This window comes from Numenius arquata, chromosome 6 (genome assembly GCF_964106895.1).
Source record: "Numenius arquata chromosome 6, bNumArq3.hap1.1, whole genome shotgun sequence".
In the NCBI taxonomy this organism is placed as follows: domain Eukaryota; kingdom Metazoa; phylum Chordata; class Aves; order Charadriiformes; family Scolopacidae; genus Numenius; species Numenius arquata.
Window position 1 is genome coordinate 31,873,001 of NC_133581.1, and position 14,635 is coordinate 31,887,635.

The 14,635-nt window shown below is 49.4% G+C and overlaps 1 protein-coding gene across 1 annotated transcript; it reads left to right on the forward strand.

The window, feature by feature from the left end:
- Positions 1–1,851: 1,851 nt before the first annotated feature.
- Positions 1,852–4,456, forward strand: GPHB5 (glycoprotein hormone subunit beta 5). The gene is made up of 2 exons (XM_074149825.1): positions 1,852–2,055; positions 4,268–4,456. Exons 1-2 carry the CDS (start codon positions 1,852–1,854, stop codon positions 4,454–4,456), a joined length of 393 nt encoding a protein of 130 aa, XP_074005926.1.
- Positions 4,457–14,635: the final 10,179 nt, after the last annotated feature.

Genomic DNA, 14,635 nt, shown 5'->3' on the forward strand with positions numbered 1-14,635 from the left:
GAGGCTTAATTCACAGTCAATGACTTTGATGCCTTGGGTAGTTCAAGTAAGGATCTGCCTCTGTCTTGTCTTGATTGACAAGACCCTTTCTATAAATTTGCACAATTAAGCAACCCACTAGCAGCTGCTAGGGAGACCTACTGAGCACAAAGCTGAAAGAGACTGCTGTGCAGGTCTCCTGCTGCTCACTCTGACATCCTGAAACACCCTCTGCAGTTTAAAACTGCAAAAGGAGATGGGACTCCAACAAGTTAGGTGAGTGCGCTTCTGTGTTTACCCCGGGTCATCGGTCTGGCTCATGAATAAAGCAGCAGCTTTTGCTAAAATGGCAAAGAATAAATGTTCCATTTCTTCTGAAGTTTGTCTCTTTTGCTCTCAAATGTCTGCTTTTAAAAATAAGGAATTTTAGCTTTTTTTTTTCTCTGTTGAAGCTTATATAGAAATATACATGTAATCAGCATTTAATCACATGTGAGACTATAGTGGCCGTGTCTATGAAGGCAAACTGTAGCAAAGCTCGTGTGCTGATCTAAAACTCTGATTTAGCAAATTTAAAGCTTTTGGTTTAACAGGAACCTAGGGACTCAAACATCAGTCAGGCAAAAGGCAGGCCAAGCTCTTTGAACTTAAGTCTACCCAGCTGAGGACACAGGCCAACGCGTCCAAGTCTGTGTGCCCCATGCAGGAGCTGACGTTCTCAAAGTTAGATGTCAAGCCTGGGGTTTTGAGGTTGGCATTTTTAAATGCAATGCAAGCACATGAGGTGCAAAATAGATCTGATGGCTTAGAGTTGCTCTCCAGCTCTCTTTTTTTTTTTTTTTGTGACAGACAAAGTTTTCCAGAGAGGCTGGCTGCTTTCTTCACTGAGGAGTGAAGAAAGGTTTGATATAGAAAGGCAGCAAGTGTCAAAGGGACTTGGCCAATGCTGGGCTGCTCGGAAAATGTGAGTTCAAGCCTCTTCTGGTCACCTTGGCCATGTCCACCCCATCTAACCAGCTCTCCCCACCAGCTTAGCAGCCTTGGTTGTGTCTGAGCTGGCTGGTAGGGCAGTGCGTGCAGGAGGGACAACCAACGGTTGCATTTGCCTCTCTGGCTGCAGCCCCAGGACTGGACCAGCACAAGTCCAGTACTCAGGGTATTGGTAATGGCAAGTCCAGTAACGTTTTCAGGAGATGCTGACCTTTCCAGAGATTATAGCACAAATTGAGGGAGGCCTGGCTCTTAACTTGGGCTAATGGCGAGTGTCCAGAATTAGATGTCCTTGTCAAAATGCTGGTGTTACCTGCAGACCTAACCCTGACGAATGCATGGAGCTGCAGCTGTGCTGCTTGTCTCCCCACGCAGCAAAGTAGGGAACCTGGCACCTCCCACAGGTGTGTATGACACACAGACAGACAGAGCCCTTCCAGACTGACCTTGCCAGGGCCAGTAACGCCATGGTCTTCAGCCAACAACATGTATGTGCACCGAGAGGGCAACCAACCCAAAGGCCTACGCAACCACCAGTGGGCACAAGCTCAGGGCATCCCAGCTGGGGCGCTGGGAAGGCATTTGCTGCAAAGTAAACTTGCAATATGGAAATTTCGGTGGATCTGAGGCACTGCCAGGTGGCTTTGTCTCTTCCAGGCAAACCCTGCTGCTCTGCCAGGAAAGGTTTGCTTTCCGTTAGACCTTTTCACTAAGACTTTCCCCTTCTGGGAATAGGTGACCCCTCGTTCGTACGCCTGCCCGCCTTCTCTCTGGCTGAATGAGGATGGGGAACAGTGTGTCTGAGGGGAGGAAGGGGCAACTCTTGCCTGCTGGGCTGTGCCGGCTCTCCCATCCCTCCGCTCCTCTCCCTTCTGCCTCAGCATGAAGCTCCGCTGTGTGATCCTGGGCGCTCTGCTTCTCCTGCCGCGGGCCGGCTGCAACGACCCGCTCCAAACCTCCGCCATCGACCTGCGCACCTTCCTGGGCTGCGCTGTGCGTGAGTTCACCTTCCTGGCCAAGAAACCCGGCTGCAGGGGGCTGCGGGTGACGACAGACGCGTGCTGGGGACGCTGCGAGACCTGGGAGGTGAGGCTGTGCCCTGGGCTGGGGGGGGGGACGTGGGGGGGGTGGTTGGCTGGCACCGACATCCCCCAAATGGTGCTTCCCCCACCAAGAAAAGCCCTCGATAGAAACCTGCTAAACATTAAATAATGGCTTGAAGCTGTCTATATAAACAGGCAAGGGCTGTGTCCCACTCCACGACCTCCTCGCTACCCCTGTCGGCGGCAGAGCGCTTTGCTGCAGGTTGTTTCCTCCCTCCTTCCACTGCCTCGAAGGGGGGTGCACATCAAGTGATGATATTAATTAATCACTTATGTAATACTGTTATTATGCAATTTGAAAGCCTCTTACAGCTTAACCACCATAGAAGAAGAGGCCTTTATTACTTTACTGGAAAAAAATCCTTTGAGATCAAGATGGAGCTCCCAATTGATGGGTAATATATTTTGTTCCAAAAAGCAAATCCCAAAGGTAATGTCTGTTTCTAATTTGGTCCTGTTTTGAGTCACATCCCTGTATAAATATGAAGTAGTTATGATTTAGGGGGGGTACAGGGGAAGAACGAAAGAGCATAAGTACATCTACACACACTTCAGAGAACAAGCTTCTGACCGTCATCTTCTCTCTGCCACTAGAAGGCTCAAGGGGCCAGACCCAGTTTAACTTATTCAGGGAAGCTTCTAGGGACTCCAGAGGTATTTTGTCCACATGAAGACAAGGGCTCTGTATAAGTGAGGAGAGGAGGAGTAAGGGGTCTGCATGCCAGTTCTGACTGCCCTCTCTCGCTTCTTGGCGGGATGAGGGGAAAGGCCACCAGTGGCCAGATTTCCCCAGTGGGATAAGGTTCCTTCGAGGGACCTCTTGTCACTTGGATCCAAACTCCTCTGGCAGCCCAGACCTTGCAGGCTCTCTTACTGTACTGCACTACCACTGGGATGTAGTTAAACTGAATGCACCTGGTTGTAGGCTCAACAGCTTCTAGAAAGCACCATGACATATTGGGATGCAGGGGGAGGGGGATTTGGTAAGATGGAGAGTGTCTGGATATCTTCTTGCTGAAACATTGCATCTGTTCTTTTCCATGCCATCATTTTCAGCTCCCAGGGTGGGCTCTTTACACAGTGCAGAGGGAAAGAAAGAAAAAAATTAAAATGTCTCCTGGCTGTTTTACCTTATGCCGTTTCCCATCTGCACAGGGGAGAGGATGACAGCGGGCTGGCATTCCTGTTTGCGCTGCCCCTTCTTGGGGTCTTTGGAAAACGGGTGCTCCTGTGGAGGAAAAACTTTTTGGCAAAAGCAATGCCACTGTGATACCATGAGGGAGTGTGGGTTCCAGGGCCTTCAGGCTCCCATCGACTCCTGAGGTCTCTGGCCGAGTTGTTTGTCTCATGAGGACCTGCAGACTTCTGTGTTGGCTGCTGCGCTGAGTGCATCCCCCATGGTGTACGTCCACTGGGGGGTTTGTGGGATGTGCAGCCTGACCGGGAAGACCCGTCTGGCTGGGAAAAAAACAGCCGTTTGGCACTGGGACACAGCTCTGCTCTTAGGCAGCTCATGCAGATGGAAGGGTTTCCAGCAGAACACATTTTCTTCGAGGGAAAATCAAACCTTTTGGAAGAAGGCAGCTGCTTTTGACAAACACGCATTTGGTCAAAACACTAGTATTCTGCTGAAAACCAGCTTTTTGGAGAGGTTTTTGTCTTCCTTCAGGCAGCTTTAATTGGAGCTTTGTGCTTTAAACAAACAGAAACATGCACAGACACCCACTCCCCTCCATGGCAGGGCTCCAAGATGCAGGTGTTGAAGGATGTAACCTAAAACTTATTTCCATCCACGGCCCCTTCTGCCTTATCCAGTGGCTCCCCTATTTACACTAAATCCCCTTGAGGAAACTGGGGACTCCAGATGTTTGTCTTAGAATCATAGAATCATAGAATTGTCTAGGTTGGAGGGGACCTTTAAGATCATCTAGTCCAACCATCAACCTAACTCTGATAAAAAAACAAAAGAAAACTGTATTAAAAAAAAACCCCACATCACTAAACTGTGTCTCTGAGCACTACGTCAAGCCGTCTTTTAAATACCTCCAGGGATGGTGCCTCAACCACTTCCCTGGGCAGCCCATTCCAAGGCTTAATAACCCTTTCAGTGTAAAAATTTTTCCTAATATCCAATCTGAACCTCCCCTGGCGTGACTTGAGGCTTCTTGCCTGAGGCCAGCATTTCTCCCCCACAGAAGCCAGTGTTGGAACCACCTTACATTGAATCTTACCACCGTGTTTGCACCTACAACGAGACCAAGATGATGACAGTGAAGCTGCCCAAGTGTGCCCCCGACGTGGATCCCTTGTACACCTACCCGGTGGCCATCCGCTGCGACTGTGACATCTGTTCCACTGCCACGACCGAGTGTGAAACTGCCTGAGCTCTCCTTTCCCAGGTCAGGCAAGGAAGAGCCAAATTCTTCCCTGGCTTCACACCCCTCAGGCATTACAGAGGGTGTAAGTCAGTCCAGAATTTGACCTCACCCTGTAATGCTCCTAATCATTGACTTTTCTGGGCAGACGAGGCTTAATCCCCTCTCCTCCTGCTGTTCAAAGTGTTATTGCTGTAGAAATGTAATACACAGCCTTACAATAGCAAATCCCATGGGGGAAAAAAAAATAAATATATATGTAGTTTCCCTTCCTTACCGGCTTTTCACACAGCATGGCCTTTCTTCATGTCCAAAGCACAATGGACTAAACAGTCACTGCGGGGAGTGAAAACTGGCCGCAAAGGCATTGCACCCTGTGTAACAGCCTCTTTATTTGTGTCTGGTTTTAGCTCCTTCCTGGCTGTGTAAATGCCAACGTTTCCGCCACCTCGCCCCTGCCATTAGTTCTTCTTGCCCTGAACTCTGTCAGGAATAACGGTCAAAGAAAAAGCCTTAAGGCCAATGAAATGGAAATAGGTATCCAGATTGTTAACTTGAAAGTAGGGTGAATGCATACTCAGCCCTGACCCAGCAAAGTACTTAAGCTCATGATTAAGTGTTTTGCTTAACATCAGTGGAAATTTCACAGCTAAGTACGTATTCCAGTGATTTGCTTAATTGGAGCTATTCTGTTGAAAAAAATCTTGCTCTGCAAGAGACAATTCCTTGAAAAAAAGAGAGAAACCCATTAAATCCGTAAACCCAAAATTGCATGTTTTCCCGTCTGATTTTGTCTAGGGATAGGGGGGGAATTGACTTCATACAAAAACAGAGAGACTCTGCAGAGCACAGGGAGGCCCTCCTGACAATTTCCAGAGTTCAGGGGCCCAAGCCAAAATGGTCCGGTTCCAGTGAGCCCCTGGCTGAGGTGGTGGGAAACAGAGGACTACAGAGGGTGTTCCCACTCTTCCCTGCGCTGCTCAGCTCCGTGGAGACCTGTTCCTCCAGGGATGTGCAGAGAGCTGGGGGGCAGCTAGATGTGCTCACAGGAAAGCTGTGGAGTGGCCAAGTAACGTAGTCAACGTGGGTGAGACAAGCCCAGGACAGAAATGAGAGCAGACACACTAAAGAGTGGTTCACACCTCCTCAGATGCACTATTTACAAACTAGGGGACACCTGGGAGGCGCAGCAACAGCCCCCTGGTGACCACAGCCACCTAAGTGCCTTTGTCCTCTGGTTCCCACCTGGAGGAGGAAAGTTCCATGTTCATATCTCATTCCTCCCCGGAACAAAATGGGAATTTATGTGAAAACAGGAAGATTTGCCAAGTGAGAGGGGCTCGCAGGAGCTTACACAACAAAGGCACCTTCTCAGATAGCCATTAGGAGAGGATTGCTGCTGAGAGTAATACCAGCACCTGCCTTCCCCAGATTAAGTGCCTTGTCTTCTGGGTCTTCATTTCAAGGATACGTGCTTGAACCTTCCCCAAGTGCCCTGTCCTCACTGAGACAGATTTAATTTAAACTGTAGTTTATTAGTTGCTGTCACTTTTTCTTTTTTTTTTTTTTTTCTGCCTGTGGAATTGTGAAAGCTGCACTGTGGTTCGATAGGAAGGAGGTGGTTTTATCACTCTGCCTTCTGTAATTCTGAATAGATCCTGCTGTGTCAAGCAGCAGAAGGAGCAGTTTGCTGCTGCTGTTAGCTGCCTTTAAAAGAGTCCTTATGTTTTGGTTTTTTTTTTTTTCAAATTGCATCTTACAGTCCATCTGTTCTTGTTGTTATTCTAACTGGCATCACAACTATTATGGGAAACCTGCAAATTATCTTTTGTCCTTAATAAACCTCAAAATTGGAGTATGAAAGCAATTTAAAGCAATGTGTCCCTCTTTATTTATGCACAGAGGTTTCTTATGTAGAATGCATATAAGTTCCTACAAACTCTTTGCTAGAGCTGTGAACACCTGCAAAATACCTCCTCGATCCTGACGTGCAATCACTTCCTCGGTTGGATTTCTCTCACCGAGTCTGGCTGTGCTATCACCTCGGCCTTAGAAATAGGGTTAGAAAGGGGCAAACTTCCTCCCTGTGCAGCCAACAGGAAATATGGGCTGTACCCAGATATGGTGAGACAGTAGAAACCTCAGCAAGGTCGGTCGGCGAGGCGGCGGCAGCAGCACCGGCGACGAGGCCTGAGGTGAGCAGGCGGGGAGGGTCGGACCGCGCTGTACGGAGGGGTTTCCGAGCTCAGGGACACCCCCCACTCACAGCCCGAGCCCCAGCCGGAACCCGGAAGTCCGCGTCAGCCAATCAGGCGCGGAGGGGGCGCGGCCGCGGGGATTTAAACGCGGTCGGAGCAGACGCTGGATCGGTCGGCGAGGCGGCGGCACCGGTCTGGCAGGCGGCGCGCGACACAGAGGGGAAAAAAAAAAAAGTAGTCACTTGGCAGAAGAGATTTTTTTGAATCGTGGTTGGAACTCGGCCGAAGGCTATAAAAAAAAAAAAAAAACCAACTGTGGGTACACGCGGAGAGCGACAGGGGTGAGTGCTGCGGCTTTAAATTTGATTTAGATCGAGACGGAGAGGGGGCTTCCCGGAGACGGAGAAGCCGAGGGAGAGCGGAGAGACCCGAAACGAGTCGGGAATCTCGCGAGGGAGCCGAGAGGCTGACGGGGCGGGCCGGGCGAGCCGCGGCAAATTTAAAAGCGGTTCAGAGCACGAGGCGGGCGCGCGCGAGCGCAAGGGTGAGTATATTAGCGCGCAGGCGCACGTGCACAGAGTGTGTGGGAAGCAGCCATCAGAGCAGGCGGAGAGCTAGACTAGGGCGGAGAGGGGGCTTCCCGGAGACGGTGAAGCCAAAGGAGAGCGGAGAGTAAGAAAGGAGGCAGGAACCTCACAGGGGAACGCGAGGCTGAGGGCAAACGGTCCGTTCAGGCTCAAGAGAGAAAATGGCAACGAATCGCCCCAAAGCCCCTGTGAAGAAGAATGTGGGAACTCAGACCGAGCTCCCGCGCAAAGATGCGTCCGTGCAGGGCCCTGGCTGCGCCGAATGCCTGAGCCTGGCTGTGGTACCACAGGGACCCAGAGACACCCATTGTGCGCGATGTGAGCAGATAAACGACCTGCTCAGGCAGGTGGTGGGACTGAGAGAGGAGGTGGAAAGGTTAAGAAGCATTAGGGAATGCGAAAGTGAAATAGACTGGTGGAGCCGTACCCTGAGGCAAAGGCAGCAAGAAGAGGCTCTAATAAAAGTAGATGATCCCCTCCCACCCTGTCACCGGGCAGAGAGAGGGGACTTAATAGAAAGGGGGGAATGGAAGCTGGTCCTTCCTCGGAGAGGCAGGCGGAACCCCCAACAGCCTCCCTCACCTTCCCAGCTGCATTTGTATAATAGGTTTGGAGTTCTGGATTTTGGGGACGAGGTAAATGAGAACGGAGAGGACGATCTACCCAGTGAGGCACCCAGGACTAGTCACCCACCCCCTTGCCTCAGGACCTCACCAACCAAAAAAAAAAAGAAAGGTGATTGTAATAGGTGACTCCCTTCTGAGTGGAACAGAGGGCCCAATCTGTAGACCAGACCCATCCCACAGGGAAGTCACCTGCCTCCCTGGGGCCAGGATTAAGGATATACAGAGGAAAATTCACTCCCTGGTTCAGCCCTCAGATTATTACCCACTACTGATATTTCAAGTGGGCAACGATGAGGTAGCCACCAGAAGCCAAAAGGCAATGAAAAAGGACTTCAGAGCGCTGGGACAATTGGTCAAAGGGTCAGGAACACAAGTGGTGTTCTCTTCTATCCCACCAGTCACAGGGATAGATGAAGGGATAAAAAGCAAGATTCAACAGATCAATTCGTGGCTAAAAGACTAGTGTAAACGGCAGAACTTTGGATTCTTTGATCACGGGCTGATCTACAGGTCACCAGGCATGCTGGCAGCAGGTGGGGGAAGCCTAACCCAAAGGGGAAAAAGGATACTGGGACAAGAATTAGCAGGGCTCATTGAGAGAGCTTTAAACTAGATTTGAAGGGGGACGGGGTTGGAACCAGGGTTACTAAAGTGGTGCCCAGGAGTAGTGTGCTAGTGGGTAAAGGTGCCAGTAAGGCCTTGCAGCCTGTTGCAGCAGTCGATGTGGGAGAGAAAGATACATGCAGCTGTGAAGCCATAAGGAGTAGTGATAAGATGGTAACTGCAGAAATGTCTGCACATGGACAGGTGGGAATTAGTGCCTGCCCTCCCAGAAAAATAGTGGGACGATTAGCCCAGCTGAAGTGCATCTACATGAATGCACGCAGCATGGGCAACAAACAGGAGGAGCTGGAGGCCATCGTACAGCAAGAAAACTATGATCTGGTTGCCATCACAGAAACGTGGTGGGAGGACTCGCATAACTGGAGTGCTGTGATTGATGGCTATCAACTATTCAGAAGGGAAAGGAAAGGAAAGAGAGGTGGTGGGGTGGCCCTTTATGTTAAGAGTAGTATTGTATGCCTAGAACTTGGCAATACACATGAAGACAGGGTTGAGTGCCTATGGATAAGAATCAAGGGGAAGACCAATAAGGCAGACCTTGTTGTGGGAGTTTGTTATAGACCCCCAAACCAGGATATAAAGACTGATGAAATATTCTATAAGCAGCTGACAGAGACCTCATGATCACTCCCCCTTGTACTCATGGGGGACTTCAACTTCCCAGATATCTGCTGGAAATACAACACAGCAGAGAGGCAACAGTCCTGGAGATTCTTGGAGTGCATGGAAGACAACTTCCTAACACAGCTGGTGAGGGAACCGACTAGGGAAAGTGCCATACTGGACCTGCTGATAGTTAATTCAGAAGGTCTTGTGGGGAATGTAAACGTTGGAGGTCGTCTTGGACAGAGTGATCATGAAATGATAAAATTTTCAATTCTTGCTGAAGCAAGGCGAGGGGCCAGCAAAACTGCCACGTTGGACTTCTGAAGGGGAGACTTTGGCCTCTTCAGGAGCATGGTTGAAAGTCTCCCTTGGGAGACAGTCCTGAAGGGCAAAGGTGCCCAGGAAGGCTGGTCGCACTTCAAGGAGGCACTCTTAAAAGCGCAGGAAAGAGCCATACCCAAGTCCCAAAAATCAAGCGGGAAGGGAAGAAGACCAGCCTGGCTAAATAGAGAGCTTTGGCTGGAGCTCAGGAACAAAAAGAAGGTTTATGATCTTTGGAAAAAGGGCCTGGTAGGCAAGGAGAAATACCAGGAAGCAGTGAAGATATGCAGGGGGAAAATTAGAAGGGCCAAGGCTCAAGCTGAACTCATCTTGGCCGCTACAGTTAAGAACAACAAAAAGGGTTTTTTCCAGTATGTAAACAGAAAAAGGAAGATTAGGGATAATGTGGGCCCACTGAGGAATGAGATGGGCACCCTAGTGGTGGAAGACATGGAGAAGGCAGAGTTGCTGAATGCCTTCTTTTCTTCGGTCTTCACTGCTAAGGCTGCCCCTCATGAATCTCTGGCCTTGGAGGCCACGGGGAGGATATGGAGAGAGGAAGTTTTTTCTTCAGTAGAAGAGGACCAGGTTCGGGACCACTTGGCCAAACTGGACATTCATAAGTCCATGGGCCCAGATGGGATACACCTGCGAGTGCTGAGAGAGCTAGCAGAAGTTATCACTGGGCCACTCTCTATCATATTTGAAAAGTCATGGAGAACAGGAGAGGTGCCTGAAGACTGGAGGAAGGCCAACATCACACCAGCCTTCAAAAAGGGCAAGAAAGAGGACCCTGGGAACTACAGACCAGTTAGTCTCACCTCCGTCCCTGGGAAGGTAATGGAGAGACTCATTCTAGATGTCATCTCCAAACAAGTTGAAGAGCAGGGGTTTATTGGAAGTGGGCAACATGGGTTTACCAAGGGTAAATCATGCTTGACCAATCTGATAGCTTTCTATGATGCCATAACTGGTTGGTTGGATGAGGGGAGGGCAACAGATGTCATCTACCTTGACTTCAGCAAGGCTTTTGACACTGTCTCCCATAGCATCCTCATTGGGAAACTAAGGAAGTGTGGGCTGGATGAGGGGACAGTGAGGTGGATGGGTAACTGGCTGTGTGACAGGACCCAAAGGGTAATGATTAATGGAGCAGGTTCAAGCTGGAGGCCTGTAACCAGTGGTGTCCCCCAGGGGTCAATACTTGGTCCAGTCCTGTTCAACATATTCATCAGCGACCTGGACGAGGGGACCGAGTGTATCCTCAGCAAGTTTGCTGATGATACCAAACTGGGAGGGGTGGCTGACACCCCGGAGGGCCGTGCTGCCATCCAGAGAGACCTGGACAAGCTGGAGAGCTGGGCAAGGAAGAACCTCATGAGGTTCAACAGGGAAAAGTGTAAGGTGCTACACCTGGGCAAGAAGAATGTCAGGCACCAATACAGGTTAGGTATGGACCTGCTGGAGTCAAGTTCTGAAGAGAAAGATCTGGGAGTCCTGGTAGACAGCAAAATGACAATGAGCAAGCAGTGTGCTCTTGTGGCCAGGAAGGCCAACGGAATCCTGGGCTGCATAGGGAAGAGTGTGGCTAGTAGGTCGAGGGAAGTCATTTTCCCCCTCTACTCTGCACTGGTGAGGCCACAACTGGAGTATTGCATCTAGTTCTGGGCTCTCCAATTCAAGAGGGATAGGGAACTACTGGAAAGAGTCCAGCGAAGGGCAACAAAGATGATTAAGGGATTGGAGCATCTCCCTTATGAAGAAAGGCTGAGAGAGCTGGGACTCTTTAGTCTGGAGAAGAGAAGGCTGAGGGGAGACCTTATTAATGCCTATAAGTATCTCAAGGGTGGGTTGAAGGAGGAGGGAGCCAGACTCTTTTCAGTGGTTCCCAGTGACAGGACAAGGGGCAACGGGCACAAGTTGGAACATAGGAGGTTCCACTCGAATATGAGAGAATTTCTTCACGGTGAGGGTGGCAGAGCCCTGGAACAGGCTGCCCAGGGAGGTTGTGGAGTCCCCTTCTTTGGAGATTTTCAAGACCCGCCTGGATGCAGTCCTGAGTAGCATTCTCTAAGCAATCCTGCTTCAGCAGGGGAGTTGGACTAGGTGATCTATATGGTCCCTTCCAACTCTAAAAAAATTCAGTGAAATTCAGTGAAAGTGTTCAGAAGGAAATGCTGCTGGGTATGAAGGAGGGTTTTGACTGATGCGGTAGCAGCCAGACTGGGAGGCAGAAGAGGGAGAGTGGGAAGATGTATTGAGTGAAACCAAGCTAACGCGCCTAGATGCTCTTTTAAGGAAGAGAGCTAAAGTGAATGGAGGTGCTGTGGATTTGCTGTGGATGACAAAATACAGCCAACGCCAGAGCCCACCAACCCGTTTGGCTGGTGCCAACCCCTCTTTGTCCAGCTCTGCTGGATTCCCACAGGTGGGCACACCACAGTGAGTTTCAAGGAAGCAACTTCATTCCTGCTTCTGGTAATTGCAAATCTGGGTCTTTTCCAAAAGTCCTTACACTACTAGGTCTTTATTCTGTTGAATTCCCAGCAATTTTGATACTTGTGACCAGGTGTTTTGGCTTATGCATCCTTTATGCTTCAGCTGGGATGGTATGTCCTGCTCAGAATCTTCAGCCAGTCAGAACAGCCCACACACTTCAGAGCATGAGAAGCCCCTTCCCAGGCAACCTTCATCTCCTTGAGGGCATTTTAATGCTCTTTAAAGCCACGGATTTAAATCTCACCATCCCACCTGTCCAAAGCAGTTAAACAGCCCTTCTGTCTTTGGTGCTCAAGTTTGCAAGGAGTGTTTGTCACAGAGGCTATCGCGTCTCCCATGAAAACCCCTACTGCTTTTTTGTAGCACGTTGGTTGTCCCCTTTACCTGGACACTGACCACCAGCACCAGACAAAAATCCTCACAGACTGCAATATGGACCTCTTAAATGTGTCACTTGCCATTGCACATTTAATCTGGCACGACGTTCACTACCTAAAAACAAGGGAAAGGAGTTTTACTCTACATGTATAAGATGGTTGCATCTACCTGCTCAGAAAGGAGAAGGTGCAGATATGGAGAAGGCACGATCATACAATTTGGGGACTATACTTGGCTCTTGGCTCTGCCATAAACATGTCAGGTGAGCAGGGGCAAATTAGTGGATTTCTTTGTGCCTCGATTTCCCTTCTGGACGCCGGGAGTGGTGATACAGTTGAATTTTTTTTTTTTTCTTCCTGGTGTGTTTTGGAGCGTATAGGCTGCAAGGTTCCTTGTGATGAGTCATATCTGTATTCTGCACAGCACCCAATTTCTCAAGTTTGTTGTAGCTCTTTTAACCTGAACAGCAATTGGAACAGTCCTGCAATGCTTTGATTTCCGACAATACTTTCCTGTTATATGAAGGCTGGAAAAGTTATATGACTGAGTCTTGAAGCTCAGCTTCCCTTGCTCCTGTGCTGTAGTTGGTGTGCCCAGCCAGACCGACTGTGTCAGAAATCAGTATATCTTACCCCATATTCAAACCTGAGTTACAGTGAGAGAGAGGGCAGGAAGACTCCCAGGGCTTGTATTTCCTGCTTTGGCTGGATTTCTCTTTGGGGTATGGAGCAGGCAGCTCCCTCCTGCTCTCATTGTATTCACGTGAGAACATAGAAACTGCTGCCCCAGGATGGAGCAAGGGCCGTCTCGGCCAATATCCCGCCACTGACAGTAGCCAGCAGCAGATGCTCAGGGAAATGTAAAAGCATCAGGGCTGTATAGAGGTGTTCTTTCCTGACTATATTCACCGAGCTTTTAGCAGGCAGCGGTTTAGGAAGTTTCTGCTCTGGAGGATACATCTGGCACCTTGTTGTTAACCCCAGACGCGCAGGTCCTCCACGCCCCTTCTTCCCAGAGAAAACCTGGCCAAGGGAAGTCTGGGGACTGATACCAGCTTCCTCCAGGGGCAGGTAAATTAGACGTATTTCAGGCCACACGCTGTGCCCCCTGGAATTGTCCTGGCTCCTCTGGAGACATATCCATTTATACCAGTCAGTGATTTGGGCTGCAGTGCCTTTTTATTAGCAATAGACCTTGCCACCTTTTGTCATTGCTCTGTGAGCAAGTGCCCCACGCAGGGGGCTGGTTAAGCCCTTCACAAGCCGCGGGAACGTGAAAAGAGCCTTTCTCTGGCAAAACTTGCTTTAGCTCAATCAGTATTAGGGACATTGTTCAGGAATGGTGGGATTCATGGTCTTAATTTGAAGACCAGGCTAGCTGGTCAATGGGATTGTTTCTGGTCTTGCAATCAATGGAATTGAAAAGCTGGGTAGCAAAAGTAGTATTTTTTTTTTTTTTTAAGATGATCCACATCTCTGCATTGAATCCCTGGAAGACTGGAGCTAGTCATATTCTTGATTCCAGTCCAGCATTTATGGGCTGTCTTTCCTCAAGTAACTTCTTCAGTCCTTTTAAGCGCTTCACTTTCTTTGCTGCCTCTCCATGCCCTGTCTGCTGGGCTGAAGGTTACACAGCTCATCGTATTCCTTGCTATCAGTAAGAGTTTGTTGGAGGGTTTTGTTATCCATGTGTTAGGGTTGTTGTGGAATAACGAACTCCCCTCAAAACTCCTAGTGGTAAAGGCTAATGCTTTTCCTAGTTGCTCTACCAAGAGAGCTCCAGTGCCTCCTAGGCTGCTGCACACTGGCTTCTCTCCAAAACACTTTAGATATTCACTCAAGGGGAAAAAAATCATGTTATGGTGCCATGATATCACAGTGGAGACCACTGACAGTAAGACAGTAAGAACCCTTTGGTAAAATAATAAAAAGAATTTATATCTGAAAGAGCAACCAACCAACCACCTTAATATTGGTGGAAGATGGGAGAATAACTATCTCCAGACCAGTAACTAAGGGATACCCTGGGACCAGAGTGAGCCGAAGACTGCATGCCAGCAGGGAGCCAGACCTGTGGGCCCCACACCTCCACCTTCCAATGTTTCCAGGCTGCAGGGAATTTGGTTAAGCAGCAGTTTCCCAAGAGGAACATGCCCGAGATGAGCAAACCTCTGCGGTGGCACCTCCTGTGCAACTTTTTGCTGGGGGGCACTGGAAAGTGCAGGTGATTCCAGGACCATCCAAAAGCAGTCCTATGTGTTAGTATGTGTTTTTCCTACCTGATATGTCCTGCACAGTATATGTGATTAGCATCTGGGAAAATAAACAGAGCACCACACCTTCTCAAAAT